The 20,474-nt window shown below is 35.4% G+C and overlaps 1 protein-coding gene across 3 annotated transcripts in view; it reads right to left on the reverse strand.

Moving 5' to 3' along the window:
- Positions 1 to 524: 524 nt before the first annotated feature.
- Positions 525 to 20,474, reverse strand: part of CE2H16orf87 (chromosome E2 C16orf87 homolog) — a 35,112-nt gene continuing 15,162 nt past the window's right edge. Inside the window, exons 3-4 of one of the 3 annotated variants that reach the window (XM_042968157.1) lie at positions 9,208 to 9,390; positions 525 to 2,538 (exon numbers count right to left, since the gene is read on the reverse strand). In XM_042968157.1, coding sequence (XP_042824091.1) covers positions 2,420 to 2,538; positions 9,208 to 9,390 — 302 coding nt within the window. In that variant the 3' untranslated portion in view covers positions 525 to 2,419. Of the gene's footprint in view, positions 2,539 to 3,190; positions 3,825 to 9,207; positions 9,391 to 20,474 lie in introns of those variants that run through there. The other 2 variants (XM_042968158.1, XM_042968159.1) reach the window with 2 other exon arrangements.

A 20,474-nucleotide genomic window follows, 5' to 3' on the forward strand; every position in this document is an offset into this window, starting at 1 on the left:
TATATTTTATGTCATCATGATGTAAATTGTCTCAAGCTGTTTGATCATTTCCAGTGATTGCTACAGAAGAAATAATTTGCAGGATTTCCTTAAATAACTTACATTAAGTACAACCGAAGGATTCTCTGCCCATAAAAATGTAAGAAGTGTTGTTAAAAAAAAAAAATTAAATCTCAAAAATTTAAGTGTCCCCCCCCCCCCACCCCGCAATGAAAACACTCTGGAATACAATGGGATTGGGTGGGGGAGGTAAACATACAAATTTGTATAGTTTAACCTAACAACTCCCAAATACCTTGTATTTAATTTTGTTCACATTTAAGAATGAACATATCTTCAATGGACCTAATCTAATTATGGAATCATTTTAGGGCATTCTGAATAATCATATCACTTACAGATATTAGAGCAGAATAAATTTTGGATTATATAATTAAATTACTACAATTATGTTCTTAGGATATCTGCTGATAATAAAGGCTTCTTAAACACCAATAACAAGTAATACATTCTGAGGCCATTACAACATTTTTAGACAAATTCAGCTTTATAATGAGATTATAAACATATCAGAGAATACAATTTTTAGAGAAATTTTTTAAATAGGTTACATCACAAATAGGAGAAGCTTAATTTGTCCCTCTGCCAAAGAACTTTTTAAATAAGACAATGATTTAACCTTATGAGCATCTGAAATAAATTATCTCTTTACATGGCAAGTTCCAGCCTAGTCACCAGTCTCCACCCTTATTGTATACATGACTATTTTAACATGACTTTCCTCTAAGGTCTCCAGCTTTAAATGGATAGATTCTGACATCAATAATTCTTTAAAGAGATGCCTACTCCTAAGCTTTTCTCCCTTTTTCTGAGGACATATATATACTCACAAGCATTTTAGATATTATTTTTGTCAAATTAAAAATAGTTTTCTTATATTTCAAAGATAAAATCACATTAGCATGCTTGGGAATAAACTTTATTACTAGAGCTTTAAAATGCATACAAGATAATTGTAGTAGTACCTGCAGGTAAATAGGGGGATTGAGGGTAAAGGAATTCTTAGAAAATTCTTAGAATAATTCTGCATCCTACCTAGAGTACCTCTTAAGCTCCCTCTGCTGGCTACCATTTAAATGAAATAAAAAATGTGAATCTTTTTTTCTTTTGGGAGGTGATGGGAGATGCAGGATGAAGCTGCCAATGCTACTATTGAAACTGAAAGGGAAATTCTCTTAAAGTTAAATCTGGCTGATGACTACCTTCACTAATAGGGCTTCTGGACTTCCAAACAGATTTGGCCACTGGGGTGGGAGAGGGAGGTACCTGAAATAAGGGAAGTTACGGTCAAATTTGAATGTTAAATTGATATGCAAAAAATGCAAAAGCATCTAGTATAAAATAAATCAGCTATAAACAGTTATCATTTATGACTAGAAAAACTAAGAATTTATTAAACATAGTTCACAACTTCATAGAGCACAAACTTATACCACACTATTAATCTATTAGTTTCAATATTAAGGTTTATTTTTTTTCCAGAGTGAGGTTAAGTAACAATTTAAATAATTATCAGGATGGATAAATGAACATCCATTCAGATAAAACATTACTGCTTAAAAGTGGCTAAGAAATATTTTGTATGTAATAAATATATCTTATGTTTAGGTTAACAGGCACCATCTTGAGAGCAGAAAAGGTTTTTTTTAAACCAATAAATAAATTACATTCAAGAAAACAAGTTGTTTATATCTGAAGTATGATATATCCTTAAATGTTTTTCTTCATATAGCACCCAAACTTCCCAAATGTCTAGAAAGTATCTCCCAAAATATAACTCATACCTTAAGTCATAAAAATAAAGGCCAAGAAAAAAATCAAGACAAAATTTACAGTTTATATTCTTAATTCCCCATTCAATAAAATATCAATTGCCAATTTATTAAAAGTAAATGAACTGTATATATGCAATCTGTTACTGCTGAAAATCTGAAATATATATTTTTAAAAGTCACTCTTTTTCCAAGTACTTAAAATATTGCATCTCTGGTGGCAAACCTGAAAACTAACAAGCATTTTATTTCCCTAGTTTTCATTCTTCCACTCCCACCCCCTATCCCTTTACCCTTTAACAGCCATCCATTGTTTTTGTTTTTGTTTGTTTTTGTTTTTGGTAAATATACTTACTTATATCCCAAACACAAAACACTGACAATACTCCTTGGTAAACAAGGAAATCCCAGAACAGTCCAAGCCTACAGCTTTGCTCCCAAAGTGTGGCACAGGCTAAATGACAGGGGAAAAAAAACAATCAATGGCCCTTATTGATGCAGTCAGAATGCTCCTGAGAGTCCACAACTGTTTGAGAATTTGCTGATGTAATCCTGAAGAAAGTTTCAACACATTGTGCAGACAAATATCAGAGAATAAGTCTTTGATTGATAATTTTTCTATTTATTTCTGCCAAGGCGACTGAAAACACGAAAGCCTTTTCATCAGAGAGGTTAGCATAGATGTCAATTTCCTTTTCCTGTTTCTCTGTTAAAAGAAAAAGAGAAAGCTTAATATAAAGGCAGTAAATTCAGTCATTAAAAAAATACTTAAAGCTTTCAAGTATTTCTTTAGATGATAATAAACATTATATATAATACTAACACTGTATATTAAGTGTTATATAGTATCATGCTACTAAACTGAAAATTTTTAGAAATTACACAAAGGAGTTACTGAAATGCCATGAACTAAATGGAAACTGTATATATTTCTATACACACTGTTCATGTATCTACATCATTTCTGTAAAAATCTCAAGTATTTCTTTCTCTTCACTAGGATGAGTGCTCACTGTCCCAATCAAAATAAATTTCCTCATCCTAAAGATGTTCCCTTCTGAACACCAACAGTACCTTGATGAATATACTAACTTCTTCAACAAATAAGAATAACCTACATTTAATTCTAATTTCACCCTCCTGATTACAAATGTAACCCAAGTTCATGGTAGAAAGTTGAAATAAAAACAACCTATATATTATCTCCTGAGCCAGCTAAAATCACAATAAATATCTTTGTACACATTCTGCCAAATTCTTTTTTTTGGGGTCTTCTAAGATTCTATTTTTGTCTGGTTTTTTTTTTGTTTACTTGTTTTATTTTGGCTTTTTTAAGCAAAGTTAAACACATACATAAGTTTAGATTCAAATCACTTTTATAAAACTTATCACAAAAAACAGAAGTCCTCCTCCCCACATGTACATTTTTCACTCTCCAAATGCAACTATTTTTTTTCTCAGTTGTTTTTTTTTGTTTTTGCCTCTCTAAGCAACATTTTTATATGATGCTACTTCGTGGTTTTAGGCATTATTAATTGACCTTCCACCAGAGAAAGTTAGAATTCAGTTGTATCACAATTTTGATGAGACCAATATTCAATGTTTATATTATTCTAACTATGTAAATGATTTCACTTTTACTGCACATTGTTTTTTTTTCCCCCTGAAGAGATTCTCTTTTTCCATCTGGTTAATTTTCATTACTAATTGAACCCAAACTCTCTCCAAGTTGTATAGATCTTTCAGGATGTTTACACATATTAGGCATTATATCAATTTTATCTTCTTGAAGAAGTCTCTCCAAGTCTTCTGCTCCAATCTGAAATGGTTGCTTTCTGGACCTGCTACACAATTAATTATCATTGAGATCTCTCTTCAACATCATGCTGGATATAACCATCTTTCTCTCGAGTTGGACTCTGTGTCCTGGATGCCAGGACATTTTCTTGGTTTACTTCTTCCTTTGGATGTCATGTATCTTGCAGTAGCTTCCTGAGAAAGGGGAGTACAGGTAGCAAAAATTTTGAGACTCTGAATGTTAGAAATTGGCTTTAGACTACCTTCATGCTAATCCATAGTGTGGGCAACTAAAAAGTCATAGATTCCCTCTTAGTATGTCTTCTAATGGTGTCACTATTTTTTTTAAAAAAGCCAGTACCTTTTTGTACAGTTATTTAAAAAATTATTGCTAAATATGCATACAATGAAATACACAGATCTTAAGTGTACAATTGGATGAGTTCTAACAAAATATACACCTACATAACCCACACCCTCAATCATTAATATACAGGAAATTCCTCATGTTCCTTTCCAGTCACTGCTTCCCCCACCTCATCAGCAACTACTGTTCCATCGCCAGAGATTCATTTGCCTGTTCTTGAACTTATATATGGCATTATACAGCATGAACTGTTTTGTGTCTAGCTTCTCTCATTCAACACATTTTTAAAATTCACTGATGCTGTTCATATGTAAGTAGTTTGTTCCTTGCTGGGTAGTACTGCATTATATTAATTCCAAATGCTATCTTGATTTCCTCTTTTTCCCTTGAGCACTTGAAGGGGTTTTCCTTTAACAAGAGATAGGATTTATGATAGTACGTTTCAGTTTCAGCATGATCTCTACTTTTAACCATTCACTGGTCTGGGAATTTGGTGGGCCATTTCAATGTGGAAACTCAATGTCCTTCAGGTGGAAAAATTTCTTGAATTATTTCATCGATGACTTCCTTCTCCCCCATCTTCTATGTTCTTTTTTGGAACATCAGTTATTTATTGATGCTGACCTCAAACTGGTCCTCTAAATTTATCATTCCCATTCTATATTTTCATCTCTTTTTCTACTGCTCTAGGTTCTAGTACAATTCTTTAATTCTGCCAATAAACCTGTTAAAGTTTTTCATCTGCAAATCTTTATATGCATATTGTTTGAGATTTAAAGTTCATTTTCTAGGTACTTTTTGACACGTGCTTTTTCTATTTAAATATCATCTTGTTCTTGTTTCATGACTACAATATCTCCTCTTGCCACGAACATTAATGATAGTTTTAATTTTTTCTCATTCATGCAAAAACTTGTTTTATCCAAGCTATTGTTTTTTCCTGTTGATATGGTCTTAGCCTTCCGTATAGATGCTTTCAGAGAACACATGCGCACACAAGCTGGGGAGAAGCAGAGAGAGGGGGAGAGAAAGAATTCCAAGCAGGATCCCTGTTGTCAGCACAGAGCCCATCGCAGGACTCAATCTCACAAACCATGAAATCATGACCTGAGCCAACATCAAGAGTCAGACGTTTAACCAACTGAGCTATCCAGGTGCCCCAACCTGGGTAATTCTTGATAATTTGCTCATATTTATGAGTGGGATCCAAAAAGCTGATTAGCTCATATACATTGTGGAGCCTGACTCTGATCACTAATTTAGGGTGATCTGAATAGGCCATTTCTTTGTGAAATCCCTAATGAAACTATCTTTATTTTAGGCTTTTTCTCTTGGGTTTTTCACATTTCCTAGAGAAGATACTACTAATTTCTTTCTTACCTGGGAGATAAAAGCCTGAGTATAGAACTCAGTATTATTTATCATCTCCAATTCTCACATAGTCTTCCTGATCTTAATACAGTACCCCTGCCCTCAATGACACCTGGTGTTCCCTAAATCAGAGACTCTGTTTTGTCTGACCTTTTTCAAAGGATAAATTTGGAAGGAGGGGAAAATGATGTAAACAGCCCTACCAGGCCATTAAAAAACAGACTTCCAAGCAATCTCGTTTTTAACCTCACCTTCACCTCTACACTTCCAGACCTAACTGATGTACAAATTCCTGACCTTAAGGCAGTTGTGTAATAAAAATCAGTTTCTTTCTTAGTTTTCCCCAAAGGAGCTTACAATTTAGGTTTCATGGGTCTACTAAAGCAGTGATCACTTTCCAGAATTCTACTGCTTTTCCCATTCCTTGTCCTTGTGGTATTTGGTCCTTTAAAAAAAAAAAGTCCCTTTACTATAATATTACTAGGAGTTGAAGATGGTGGAGAGCAAGGTGTGGTTATTCAATCTACCAACTTTAACTTGAACTCTACATTAATCTCTTATGTTCATTAATAAGATATTCAGAATTGCCCATTATATTTTAATAAAAATGTCACTCAACATTACTAATATTCAAAATAATCCTACTCCCCTCATACAAAATAAAAACTTATCTTAAACCAACCAAAAAATTTTAATGGTTTGTTTTTATGATTGTATAAAAATAGGTTGTTATCTAGATGTCTAACAAGCTTCCCTTTCCCACTCTCTTCTTCCTATTCTTTTTTGAAATACAGAAAACACAGTCAATTAAAAATGTGTTTTTAGACATACTGTCAGGTTTTCCTTATTAAAGGTAAAGCTTGCTTCTTTTTAAGCACCCAATGAGCAAGGAATCAATAAAAATGGAATTAAATAGCTACTTAATACTAAGAAGCATATGACAGAAGTCTATTTTAAATACACAGATATTTCAAAAGTTCATATTTCTTATCCCTATTATATTTAGGGAACATGGTCTGCCTCAAGGGTTGGTAAAATACAGTCCAAGGTCAAATCTGGCCTGCCACCTGTTTTTATAAAGTCTTAGTGGAACAGAGCCATGCCCGTTCATTTACATATTGTCTATGGCTGCTTTCCAGCTACAATGACAGGGCAGAGTAGCTGCAACAGAAGACCGTATGGCCCACAACGTCTAAAATATTTATTATCTGGCTCTTTACAGAAAAAGTTTGCTGACCTCCTCCCCCCTCAGACTCCTGGACTACATTAAAAGATTCTACTCCTCCCCCGTCGCCCTCCTGGCCTACATTAAGATTCCAGTTTATTCTACAAAAACTGCTTTGAGCATCTTCCTGTTTGTATTAAAAATAAATCAAAAGCATATCTTACTCTAGAAATAGCTCAAGATTTTTCTACCATAAGCTGAAAATACCTGAAAAAAGAATTTATAGCTAAGTAAATTCCTTTCTCAAGTTAACATGAAATAAAAATTCAGACCTGTACATACAGAGTCCTAGCACAACTATCAGTAGACTTCATTTCTCCAACTAAAAGACCATCATTATCTGTTTTCTCATCTCCTCTCACCACCAGAAGCATTCCTTTTCCATTCTTTGGGTTATATTCCCTTTACTTCAACTGAAAAGTATGTTCTGTTTTCTGGGTCAAGCAGTATTTCCCTCTTTTTTTTTCCCTCCTGTTGCCTTTTCTTTACCTAGTTTCCCTTCTGAAACAGGTTTTAGCACAGATTTTCTGACCACCCCATTAAAAAATATATTCAAGGGCGCCTGGGTGGCTCAGTCAGTTAAGCGTCCAACTTCAGCTCAGGTCATGATCTTGCAGTTTGTGTTTGAGCCCTGTGTCAGGCTCTGTGCTGACAGCTTGGAGCCTGGAGCTTGCTTTGGATTCTGTGTCTCCTCCTCTCTCTGCCCCTCCCCTGCTCATGCTCTGTCTCTGTCTCTCAATAATAAATAAACGTTAAAAAAAAAATTTTTTTTTAAACACAAAAACCCCAAAAAACCACATTCATGTTTAGAAAATAACTCAAAGTCTCCGGAAGAGCAGCATAAGAGAAGGAAAGAAAATGGGAGTAAAATTACCCATGGAATTAAGGAGTATTTAAGTATACTTCAAAGAATACAAATATGATATAAACCTTATCCTTTTAGCTATACAGTGCTAAGAAACCATATATAATTTATTTTTACAGTAAATTTATTTTCCCTAACAGTAGTAACTTTATTCAAATAAAAGCATACAGAGGGCCACTTGGGTGGCTCAGTCGGTTAAGTGTCTGATCTCAGCTCAGGTCATGATTTCATGGTTGGGCAGTGCAGGGCCTGCTTGGGATTCTGTCTCTTCTTCTCTCTGCCCCTCCCCCACTCATGCAAAGGAGCGCATGCCCACACGCTGTCTCTCAAAATAAACTTAAAAAAAAAGCATACAAAGCAGGGAGAAATGGTAAACAGGTAAAAAAAAAAAAAAAAAAAGCTCAGATGTCTAAAATAAAACAAATTTGTGCTTATGCTTGAATACCTAAAAACGAATGCCTGAAAAAGCAAAGTATAACTCACCAGCAAGAAATTATTAATGCATTTCACTGAATATGAAATTATTTTGATACAGGTTTTTTAAGTAATTAAAAAGAGCAACTATCCCTTTTTCCATTAATTACAGGTTTGACAGTCTCAATTTCAAAAGATATTCATGGCCACATGGGGGTTCATCATCTAGTCTAGTCTCTCTTGTGTCATCTTTGAAATTTCCATGGTAAAAAGTTTTTTAGAAGATGTATAAAAAGAGAAGATGAAATTTTAGTTAATCATAAAAACAAGTTACTGGTAGACATACTACTTATCAGAAGGAGAAGACATGTAAGGAGAAATATAAATACATTTTGGACGAAGAAGAATTTACCTAACTATCCAAAAGCTGCCTCAAAGCAGGGAGGACACAATGAACAATTTAAAAATTCATACTAAAGAATACTTTCAATAGAAAAATTTTAAAACTTGTAGTATAACAGTTTGAAGTCTAATGGAACTCAGATTTATCTTTAAAAACAAATAAGTAAAAAACACCCATTTTAATAGGCTTCTCTGGGTGTCATATGAAAATTATTATCTCTGAACTCTTACTATCATCAGTTTTTTAAAATTTTTTTAATGTTTATTTATTTTTCAAAGAGAGAGAAAGAGAGCATGAGCAAGGGAGGGGCAGAGAGAGACAGACACAGAATTTGAAGCAGGCTCCAGGCTCTGTCAGTACAGACCCTGACACGGGGCTCAAACTCACCAACTGTGAGATCATGACCTGAGCCAAAGTTGGACCTTTAACTGACTAAGCCACCCAGGTGCCCCTCTGCTATCATCAGTTTATAGCAAGGTGAATTTTACCTAATTTAAGCCTTTAGATTTTGAAAATTAAACTCTGATTTTTTTTTTTTTTTAAACAAGCATCTATCCTGGAGGAAATATTTTCAAACTAAAATATGAGTTGTGGGGCACCTGGATGGCTCAGTTGGTTAAATATCCTACCCTTGATTTGGGTTCAGGTTATGATCTCACAGTTCATGAGATCAAGCCCTGCATCGGGCTCTGTGCTGTCAGTACATGGGCTGCTTGGGATTCTTGCTCCCCCCCTCTCTCTGCCCCTTTCTGCTCAGGCTCTCTCTTTCTCAAAATAAATAAACTTCTAAAAATTTTAAAAATAAAATATGAGTTGTGATTTTAAGTCTAGGAGCTCAATGCCTACCAAACACTTTCTTTACTACTATCTAATTAAGGCTCTAGAAAAATTTTAATATTTGAAAAAAAAAAAACTGCTTGGATTTATTCATACCTCTTTCTTCCTCATGTTTTTTGGCAGATGCAGTTTTAGGTCTTCCTCTTCCTCGTCTGATATGATCTGAATGGCTGTTACTTCGAGACCTCTTTCTGTTTTCTAAATCCTTATTTACTGTAGAATTTATCTTCTCTCGCCTAACTCTCTCTGTTCGCCTCCTCTTGGCCTCATGCTTGTTTTCTGTATGGATGAATAAAAGTGATATATTTTAGGGCTTAGCAAGAACTGTTTGCCCAAGTTCTCATTGTCTTCTTTTTCTTTCTAAATAGCACTAAAGTTTGCTGTCTGGCATAATTTATAAAACTACAACTGTTACATCTATGCTCCTGACACCCACATAGGAAAAAAGAAATTCAAATTGAGATCCACATTAACTCATGAGGTAGGAGGAATTTTAATAGAAGACCAGTTTCTTTATTTGGCACAGTTAATTTCAGTCCCTACATATTCACACAGTTCCACAGAGATCTTTCTGCCTTATTCCTTCTCTCTGCTTCCAAACTAAAAATGGTCAAGTATTACAAAAGGAAAAACAAAACAAAACATTTCGTTTTGCCCCCTACTCAAATTATAGATTGAAATATGTCAAATACACAGAAGCAAAACTGACCTTAACCATAATATATTAATTAAGGTTACCAACAAAAAGCAAACAGAAGGCATCCACAGAAAAATATAAAAACACTAGGGAATAAGTAGTTTTCATTTTAGCCAGAGATGAGGTCATTTCTGACATTCTCAGAGCATGTGGATCCCTAAATGGAATAGCAATAGGGGAACTTTACTCAATATGATGATTTAAATAATGCAAGAAGCGATCCTTCTCACTCCAAACAACTCAAAACGTTGGAGAAGACAAATTTTAAAAAACAAAAATGTGCTTTAATACATCTGAACTCAAAAGCAACAAAGAGAAGGGGCACCTGGGTGGCTCAGTCGATTAAACATCTGACTTCAGGTCATGATCTCATGGCTTGTGAATTGCAGCCCGGTGTCTGTCTCTGTCTCTCTGCCCCTCCCAACTTGTGCTCTGTCTCTCTGTCTCTCTCAAAAATAAACATTAAAAAAAAAAAAAAAGCAACAAAGAGAATTCCCCAAATGGCTAAACCACAATGGTGAAGGGCCAAAATAAATAAAATTCATATCCCAAGAAGTAAAGAGAATAATTTAAAAGACTGTAATATAATTATGCTTAATAGGCTAGTGTAAAATTAAAAAAATAGTAATGATTATTTCCAAATGCCATATCTTTAGAAAATTAATTCTAACCTCAGACATATCAGATGATGCAAGAACATTTAATTATTCCAGACTTCAAGTTATCAAAGACAACCAGGCTTGTTAAAGGATTCAAGGGCAACTGGAAAAGGCCTGACCACTGCAGGACAACTTGAGCATCAATAAAAATAGTAACTGTAAAGCTGAAACATCAAATATACTGAAAACTACAAGCACATGACATTAAATACAAAAACAAAAGCAAAAACTACTTGACCAGGATAGGAAGATGCTAATGAACCAACTGAGTATTTTGAAAACTTAAAGAGACAGAATTCAAACTGTACCATTTACTGGATAACAAAACAACAGATAAAGAGAAGTTTCTCATTTAAGGATTATTGTGGATAAAAAATGAAGAAAAAATGATAAAATCAAAGTATAGCTGTTTTCAACCAGAAATGAACTAAAGGATGTAAGTACTAAACATAAATAGCTGCTAACATCAGAAAAACAGAGACAAGCAGGCTTTAATGAACCTCCTGACAGAATATCATCTTGTCAAGAAAATCAAGCCTTTGAATCCAAATTACAATTTACAGGAAAAACAAGTCACTGGAGGAATGTGTGATCCTATATTCCTACACCATAAAGACCCAAACAGCACATCCAAATGTAAAAATGACAGTATCTTTAACATATAATTTGCAAGGAAAAACAAAAAAAAGAAAACAACGGATAAAAGAGAGCTAAAAAAGATATTGTCCATATGTAACATGGAATTTGGTTTTTAAAACTTTTTTTTTTAAGTTTTTAAGACCATTTATGAGACACCTGAAAATTTCAACACCAGTTGGGTATTTAATATTAAGGAATTGTTAATTTTAATTGTGCTTATGTTTTTAAAGATCTGTCTTTTAGAAACATATAATGAAATATTTACAACTGAAATTACATGATATTTGCTTAAAAATAATATGCAAGGGAAGGAGTAAATGTGGGTGTTAATGGGGACAGGTTGGCCATTTTCTCCTCTGTGTGTGCTTAGAAAACTTCTAAAAAAATCAAGGAAATAGTGACAGGTAAAGCTTCTGGTATGCCTTTTGAAGTTCAACAATGAATTTAGGTTTGTTTTTCCACCTACCCACTCATCTCTGCTAACTTCTAAATTATTAGCCAAACTTCTCAAAAAAAGAGATATCTGTACTTTCTGTCTTCAGTTTCTCAACCTCCCATTCCCTCATCAATCCATTCCAATACAGTTCCCCAATCAATGAAACTGATCATCCAGAAGGACAAACATCTGTTAACAAATCTAACAGTTTCTCTTTAATCATCTTAATACCATTCGTTATCAAATCTAACAGCATCTTTCTTTAATCATCTTAATACCATCCCTAAAAAATTCAACAAAGATAGGGGTGCCTGGGTGGCTCAGTCGGTTATGCATCTGACTTCAGCTCAGGTCATGATCTTGGTTTGTGAGTTCGAGACCCATATGGGGCTGGTCTGCTGTCAGCATAGAGCCCACTTCAGATCCTCTGTCCCCCTCTCCCTGCAGTTCCTTCATGCACACACACATACTCTCTCTCCCCAAAATAAACATTAAAAAGGAGGAGGAGGAGGAGAAGTAACACACTCTCTCTCCCCAAAATAAATAAACATTAAAAAGGAGGAGGAGGAGGAGGAACATACTCTCTCTCCCAAAAATAAATAAACATTAAAAAGGAGGAGGGGGAGGAGGGAGGAGAAGAAAGAAAAAAGAAGAAAGAAGAAGAAGAGGCACCTGGGTGGCTTAGTCAGTTAAGCACCCAACTTTGGCTCATGAGTTTGAGCCCCACATCAGGCTCTGCACTGATAGCACAGGGCCTGCTTGAGATTCTGTCTCCCTCTCTCTCTCTGCCCCTCTCCCGCTCTCTCAAAATAAACTTAAAAAAAAAAAAAAGAAAGAAAATTCAACAAAGATGACTATACTTTTCCTTAAATTATTCTTCACTTGATTTTCAGGCTTCTGTCTTTTCCTCCACCAGGTTCTCACCTTTAATATTAAAGCCCTGGGACTCTGACCTGAGCTCTCTTCTCTTACTTACACTCTAGATAATCCATAGACCCAAACGGTTCCAAAATTTATACTTTCAACTGATATCTTTCCAAAGCTCCAACTGCCTACCTGACAGCTTCACTCTAATATCTTACAAGCATTTCAAATGTATCAAAAAAATAACTTGATTTTCCCTCCTCCAAAGCTTCCTTATATTACTAGATAGTACCACCCAGGTGCAAAAGCCAAATAATTTGTAGTTATCTGTGACTCATCTTGTTTCCTATCATCACAAAAGTCCACAGGTATTCTCTGCAAAATATATCTACAATTACTTTATCTCTTTGCCTCTATGGTCAACATCCACACCTAATATATTTTGTAGCTGCCAAAATTATCTTTAAAATATTCAAACCATATAGCTGCCCTTCTAAAATCTTTCATTAGCTTTTCATTGTATTAAAAAATAAAGTTAAATTTCCTTATGAGAGACTACAAGTGCCTATAAGACCTGACATTTGCCTCTCTCCAATCTTCTCATAGTGCTAGACACTTTGTTCACTACACTCCAGACATGCCTCCCTTTAATTAAAACAAGTTCCTTCCTCCCCTTAAGTCTCTGCATTTGCTAATCCTTCTGCCTAAAGCTCTTCCCAAAACTTTTAATGAAGCCACTTATTTACTTCAAATTGTCAATTTATAAATAAGACTCTGTGTCTCACAGTCCATATTACTTTTTTTTATTTAAAAAAAAAAATTTTTTTTTTTTAACGTTTATTTATTTTTGAGACAGAGAGAGACAGAGCATGAATGGGGGAGGGTCACAGAGAGAGGGAGACACAGAATCCGAAACAGGCTCCAGGCTCTGAGCAGTCAGCACAGAGCCCGATGCGGGGCTCGAACTCACATACCGCGAGATTGCGACCTGAGCCGAAGTCAGACGCTTAACCGACTGAGCCACCCAGGCGCCCCCCATATTACTTTTTATAATCCACTACTACTATAATCTGTTATTTATTTATATGCTCAATCCCCCATTGGAATATAAACTCTATGAAAGCTGGGAGGCCTTTGTCTCATTCACAGATCGAGAACATTACTTACACAGATTAAGTAGTGCTAAATAAATAAAATCAGACTGAGCACAAGCATCTACCACCCCCCCCCCTTTGTGGAAAATCCCACTGAAATGAGAATAAACATGGGTAAAGGGGAAAGGGAAAAAGGAAAATAAATCTGTAGTGCTGGAAACAAGGAAAGGATGCTATCAATCACCTGAAATTACAGAGTTTCAGCCAACTGGCGAGCTCACAGATTCTGATTAAGAAACCAGAATAGAAGAAACTATAATCTAAACTAGAAACAAAAGATGGCTCCTGTAGAAGGCAGAGGTGTTCTTCCCAAAAATACTCCCAGGACAGATCAAAAAGTACAGTAAGGGAGAGCAAGCCATGAGTAATCATCGGAATACCTACAGGACTATTGCAGAACAGTTGGGCCTAAGAACTGACATAAGGAACCTCCAAAACATAGAAGAAAGAAACAAATGGCAACTCCTCATAGAAATGAAATACTGGGGCGCCTGGGCGACTCAGTTGGTTAAGCAACAGACTTGATTTCAGCTCAGGACACGATCTCATAGTTGTAAATTCAAGCCCTGAATTGGGTTTTGCGCTAAGAGCTTGGGACCTACTTAGTATTGTGTCCCCCTCTCTCTCTGCCCCTCCCCCACTTGCTCTCTATTTCTCTCTCAAAATAAATAAAAATTTAAAAAATGAAGTACTATAAGGGATTTTGCATTCTCTCCCAGAATGAAGCTTTCCTTATTTTGGCAATCATGGAATTCAACAGGATCACTCAGCTCGTATAATTTACATCCAAAAGCCTGCCAATAAGCTCCTCCCAACGGTACACTAAAGAGATCTGTGGTCAAAACAGACCTTTAAAACAGTGTGTACGATAGTCATGCTAATTATCTACACTGATAAATCAAATCCTACACTGATAAATCAAATCCTTCATTTATAAATATCAACAGGCAATTAAGGATTACCAGCAATTTAAGGAAAATGAAAAGTGTAATAGAGGAAGAACAAAATAAAATAGGAGGAAGAAAGGTAGTTCAAAAAACAAGACAAGGGGTGTCTGGGTGGCTCAGTCAGTTAAGCGTCCAACTTCGGCTCAGGTCGTGATCTCACAGTCGGTGAGTTCAAGCCCCGCGTCGGGCTCTGTGCTGACAGCTCAGAGCCTTGAGCCTGTTTCAGATTCTGTGTCTCCCTCTTTCTCGGCCCCTCCCACGCTCACGCTCTCTCTCCTTCAAAAATAAATAAACATTTAAAAAAAAAACACAAAAAACAAGACAAAACCATCTTTAAAACATTCTAATGCATAACTTTAGAGAGACCTGATTGGACTTTATATCATTAAGAATAAGATTCTTTTACAGAAATAGAAAGCTCAATCCTAAAATTCATATGGACTCTCAAGCGATCCAAAATAGCTAAAAGAATCTTGAAAAACAATGTCAGAGGTCTCATATTTCCTGATTTCAAAACTCACTAATAAGCTACAGTAATCAAAAAAGTGTGGTACTGCAGTATGACAGATATACAGACCAACAGAATAAAATAGAGAGCCCAGAAATAAATCCTTGAATATATGGTCAAATGATTTTCAATAACAGTGCCAAGACGATTCAAGGAGAAAAAGATAATATTTTCAAGTCATACTGGGACAACTGGATATCCACATGCAAATAAATGTAATTGGACCCTTATTTTATACCATATACAAAAATTAACTCAAAATGGAATGAAGACCTAAATATAACAGCTAGAACTATAAAATGCTTAGAACAAAAAGGGAAAAGCTTCTTAACACTGGACTTGGCAATGATTTTTTGGATATGACCTCAAAAGTAGTATAGGCAACAAAGAAAAAACAGACAACTTGGATTTCATTAAAATTTAAAACTTTTGTACATCAAAGGACACTATCAACAGAGAAAAAAGGCAACTTATGGAATAGGAGGAAATATTTGTACATGTGTATCAGATGAAGGATTAATATCCAGAATAAAAAGAACTTATACAACTCAATAACAATCCAATTCAAAAATGAGCAAAGAACTTGAATAGACATTTGTCCAAAGATGACCGGCAAATGAAAAGATGTTCAACATCACTAATCATTAGAGAAACGCAAATCAAAACCACAAGTTATCACTTCATACTGATTACAATGGCTATTATCAAAAGCATATAAAATACGCATTGGTGGGGCGCCTGGGTGGCTCAGTCGGTTAAGCGTCCGACTTCAGCTCAGGTCATGATCTCGCGGTTCATGAGTTCAAGCCCCGTGTCGGGCTCTGTGCTGACAGCTCAGAGCCTGGAGCCTGTTTCAGATTCTGTGTCTCCCTCTCTCTCTCTGATCCTCCCCCGTTCATGCTCTGTCTCTGTCTCAAAAATAAATAAACGTTAAAAAAAAAAAATTTTTAAAAAATACGCATTGGTGAGGATGTGGAGGAATTGGAAACTTCAGGCACTGCTGCTGGTAACATAAAATAGTGCAGCTGCGGTGGAAAATGATATGGCATTACCATATACACAAAAATACCCTATGACCCAGCAATTCCACTTCTGGGCATATATACAAAAGAAAACAGGGAATCAAACAGATATTTGAACAACAATGTTCACAGCAGCATTATTGACAATAGCCAAGAGGTGGAAGCAACTCAAGTGTCCATCAAGGCATGAATAAACAAAATGTAGTACATACACACAATGAAGTATTATTTAAAAAGGAAATTCTGACACATGCTACAACATGGATGATATTTAAAGACATTAATGCTAAGTGAAAAAGCCAGACACAAAAAGGCAAATACTGTGTGATTCCAAATAGGAAATAACTACACTAGTCAAATTCACAGGTACAAGATATATATATCTTTGCCTGAGGCAGTGGGGAAGGGGAACGGAGAGTTACTGTTTAATGGGTATGGCCTTTCAGTTTGGGAAGATGAAAAGAGTCCTGGAGATTAATAGTGGTGATGGTTAGGTATACAATATGAATGTACTTAATGCTTAAAATGATTAAAATACTAATTTTATGTTATGTGTAATTCACCACAATGAATAATATGAAAAAAATAAGATTCAATGAAAAAGAAATCAGAAAACAAGATGAACTATTCAAAATTAAAATGCAAAAGAGAAACTAAATAATGGACATGTCTGACTGAAGACAGAATTATAGATCTAGAAAGGGAAATCCATGAAATTTCCTGGAACACCAAAAAACAAAAAAGACAATAGGTGAAAAGTAAGTGAAGAGAAATGAAGATCGAATAAATCTAATATTCACCCATGACATAATTATTAATTATCTACCCAATATTCATTCTCCCCCTCTTCATTAAGAACAGAATGTTCTATTCAAGACAGCAATGGGCCCAGCTAAAATATACACATTCTAAGACTCTCCTGCAGATGAAGTGGACATAGAATTTTGTTCTGGCCATTAACAAGCATGTGGAATTGGGTGAGGTTGCCAAAAGATTTTTTTTAAGGGGGTAAGCATAGCTGGCATGTCCCTTTGTCCCTCTGCCCTTCCCTTTTCTTCCTACTTGGAATGCTTATAGGATGCGTGGAGGTACAATAGCTATCTTGTTAACAATGAAGATGAAAGCCATGTCAGGACAGAAGAAAGAGAAGAGCCCACGTCCTTGATGATATCATTGAATCATTAGTCCCATAGTGCCAACTTCACCTTTCTTTACTACATAGTGGAAAAAACCCTATTTGTCCAGTCCAGTGTTAGTCTCTGTGGATGGTAATCCTGATGTATCATACAGTAAGTATGCAGTAAGTATGCCAGGAGGAAGAGAAAAACGAATGGAGAAAAAGAAATACTGGGTAAAAACTGCCCTAAACTGAAGATTTGAGCCCTCATATGGAAAGGACTGAGGAAGAATGAGAATGACATTTAAATGTGAGTACAAAGGAAAGGCCTTCCACACAATGGAAAACAGGAAATGTACCACCACATATCTTTTATAAGAAAATTTTTTTACAGGCCTAAAACAATTTTCTGGAAAATTTATTTCAGAAATAAAAGCACATGAGTTAAAAAAAAAAAAATGGTACATAAGAAGAAGTGGAATTATCCTAAGAGTACAAAGGAAACAAGTCTCAGTATGACAGCTATGCAGCAGACCTAAAATCAGCCAGTCTTAATTAGACGAAGTCAGAAGATTCTATAAGAGCCCTAAAAATAAATACTGCATCATTATACAAACTATATGATTAAGAACCTAAATGTATAGGTACAGATATATAAAGCTATGCATTCTTCCATCAAAAGGCAAAACAAAAACTTAAAGCCATGTCTCATATATGAATGTATAGCAATTTTAAGTGATTAGCATATAAGAAACAATGTTTTCTGAAATAACAAAACCAAACCTTCATTGTCAAGTAATTCAGAGTTGAGGATCACTTACTACTGAATTAATATTCAATCACTGGGTTTATAAAAGGTACTGGCAATCAATTGGCAATAATCATTTCACTTTTTTTCTTAACTAAAAGTGAATGTTATTTATAGACTTCTTGGCTTATTTATCAGCCTCTATTAACTTATCCTAGAGAATAATTTGAAAAGTTTAATTTTTTTAATCCGTTTTTTCCTTCTCAATTAAAACTGAGGAGGTTATTTATCTGCCTAAGCTTAACCTGAAGAAATATACAGTTTATTTATTTATTAATGTTTATTTTTGAAGGAGAAAGAAAGAGAGTAAGTGGGGGAGGGGAAGAGAGAGAAGGGGAGATACAGAATCTGAAGCAGGCTCCAGCCTCTGAGCTGTCAGCAGTCTGTCAACAGTCTGCCGCTTGACCAACTGAGCCACCCAGACTCCTATCTTTATAGTTTTTATAATTAAAATTTTAGAAGGAAAAAGGCACATCCATAATTATTAAATGCAAAATGGCACCCCTGATATGACAAAACACCCAGAATAACCATCAGAAAAAACAAATTTAAACATCTGGATAAAGCAGAGTTTGTTCTCGCCAAAAATTGTTTCTATCAAAATTTTTGGTGACTGATCAAATATTTGAACAATATTTGGTGCTCAAGGTTTGGTCTATAGTACAGATACTCTCAATTTTAGGATATATAGTTTTTCTCATTTAATCTTTTTATTTTTTTAAGATTTTTTTTTTTAGGTAATCTCTACACCCAATGTGGGGCTCAAATTTACCCAAAACAAGAGTCCTAATGCTCCACCGACTGAGCCAGACAGAGACCCCTTCTTTAACTTTTTTTTTTTAAATATATGAAATTTATTGTCAAATTGGTTTCCATACAACACCCAGTGCTCATCCCAAAAGGTGCCCTCCTCAATACCCATCACCCACCCTCCCCTCCCTCCCACCCCCCCATCAACCCTCAGTTTGTTCTCAGTTTTTAACAGTCTCTAATGCTTTGGCTCTCTCCCACTCTAACCTCTTTTTTTTTTTTTTCCTTCCCCTCCCCCATGGGTTTCTGTTAAGTTTCTCAGGATCCACATAAGAGTGAAACCATATGGTATCTGTCTTTCTCTGTATGGCTTATTTCACTTAGCATCACACTCTCCAGTTCCATCCACGTTGCTACAAAAGGCCATATTTCATTCTTTCTCATTGCCACGTAGTATTCCATTGTGTATATAAACCACAATTTCTTTATCCATTCATCAGTTGATGGACATTTAGGCTCTTTCCATAATTTGGCTATTGTTGAGAGTGCTGCTATAAACATTGGGGTACAAGTGCCCCTATGCATCATTAAAAATAGACCTACTCTTTAACCTTTTTTTAAAGAAATTGCTTCAAATCAATAGTTTAAGACTTAATCATAAAACTATTTTTTTTCTCTTTTAATTCATTTATTTTTAAATTTACATCCAAGTTAGTTAGCATATAATGCAACAATGATTTCAGGAGTAGATTCCAGTGATTCAACCCCTATGTGTAACACCCAGTGCTCATCCCAACAAGTGTCTTCCTTAATGCCCCTTACCCATTCAGCCCATTCTCCCTCCCACAACCCCTCCAGCAACCCTCTGTTTGTTCTCTAAGAGTCGCTTATGTTTTGTTCCCCTCCCTGTTTTTATATTATTTTTGCTTCCCTTCCCTTATGTTCATCTGTTTGTATCTTAAATTCCTTATATGGGTGAAGTCATATGACATTTATCTTTTTCTGACTACTTTTGCTTAGCATAATACCCTCTAGTTCCATCCACGTAGCTGCAAATGGCAAGATTTCACCGTTTTTGATTGCTAAGTAATACTCCATTGTATATATATACCACATCTTCTTTATCCATTCATCTGTCAGTGGACATTTGGGCTCTTTCCAAACTGGCTATTGTCAATAGCTATAAACATTGGGGTGCATGTGCTCCTTCGAAACAGCACACCTGTATCCTTTGGACAAATACCTAGTAGTGCAATTGCTGGGTCATAGGGTATCTCTATTTTTAATTTTTTGAGGAACCTCCATACTGTTTTCCAAAGTGGCTATACCAGTTTGTATTCCCACCAGCAGTGCAAAAGAGATCCTCCTTCTCTGCATCCTCTCCAATATCTATTTTTTAAACTCTTAGGCAACCATCCAATTTAGAAATGAAATCCTACATTAACAAGACAGTTAATTTTTTTTAATTTTTTTAATGTTTTTATTTATTTTTGAGACAGAGAGAGACAGGACATGAGCAGGGGAGGGGCAGAGAAAGAGGGAGACACAGAATCTGAAGCAGGCTCCAGGCTCTGAACTGTCAGCACAGAGCCCGACGTGGGGCTCAAACTCACAGACCGTGAGATCATGACCTGAGCCGAAGTCAGACGCTTAACCAGCTGAGCCACCCAGGTGTCCCAAGACAGTTAATTTTTAAAAACCTACCTCCATTTACTACTGCCCCCCTAAAAAGAATACAAGGAATAACACAGACCTAACTCAT

The sequence above is a fragment of the Panthera tigris genome, chromosome E2, assembly GCF_018350195.1.
Source record: "Panthera tigris isolate Pti1 chromosome E2, P.tigris_Pti1_mat1.1, whole genome shotgun sequence".
Lineage (NCBI taxonomy): Eukaryota > Metazoa > Chordata > Mammalia > Carnivora > Felidae > Panthera > Panthera tigris.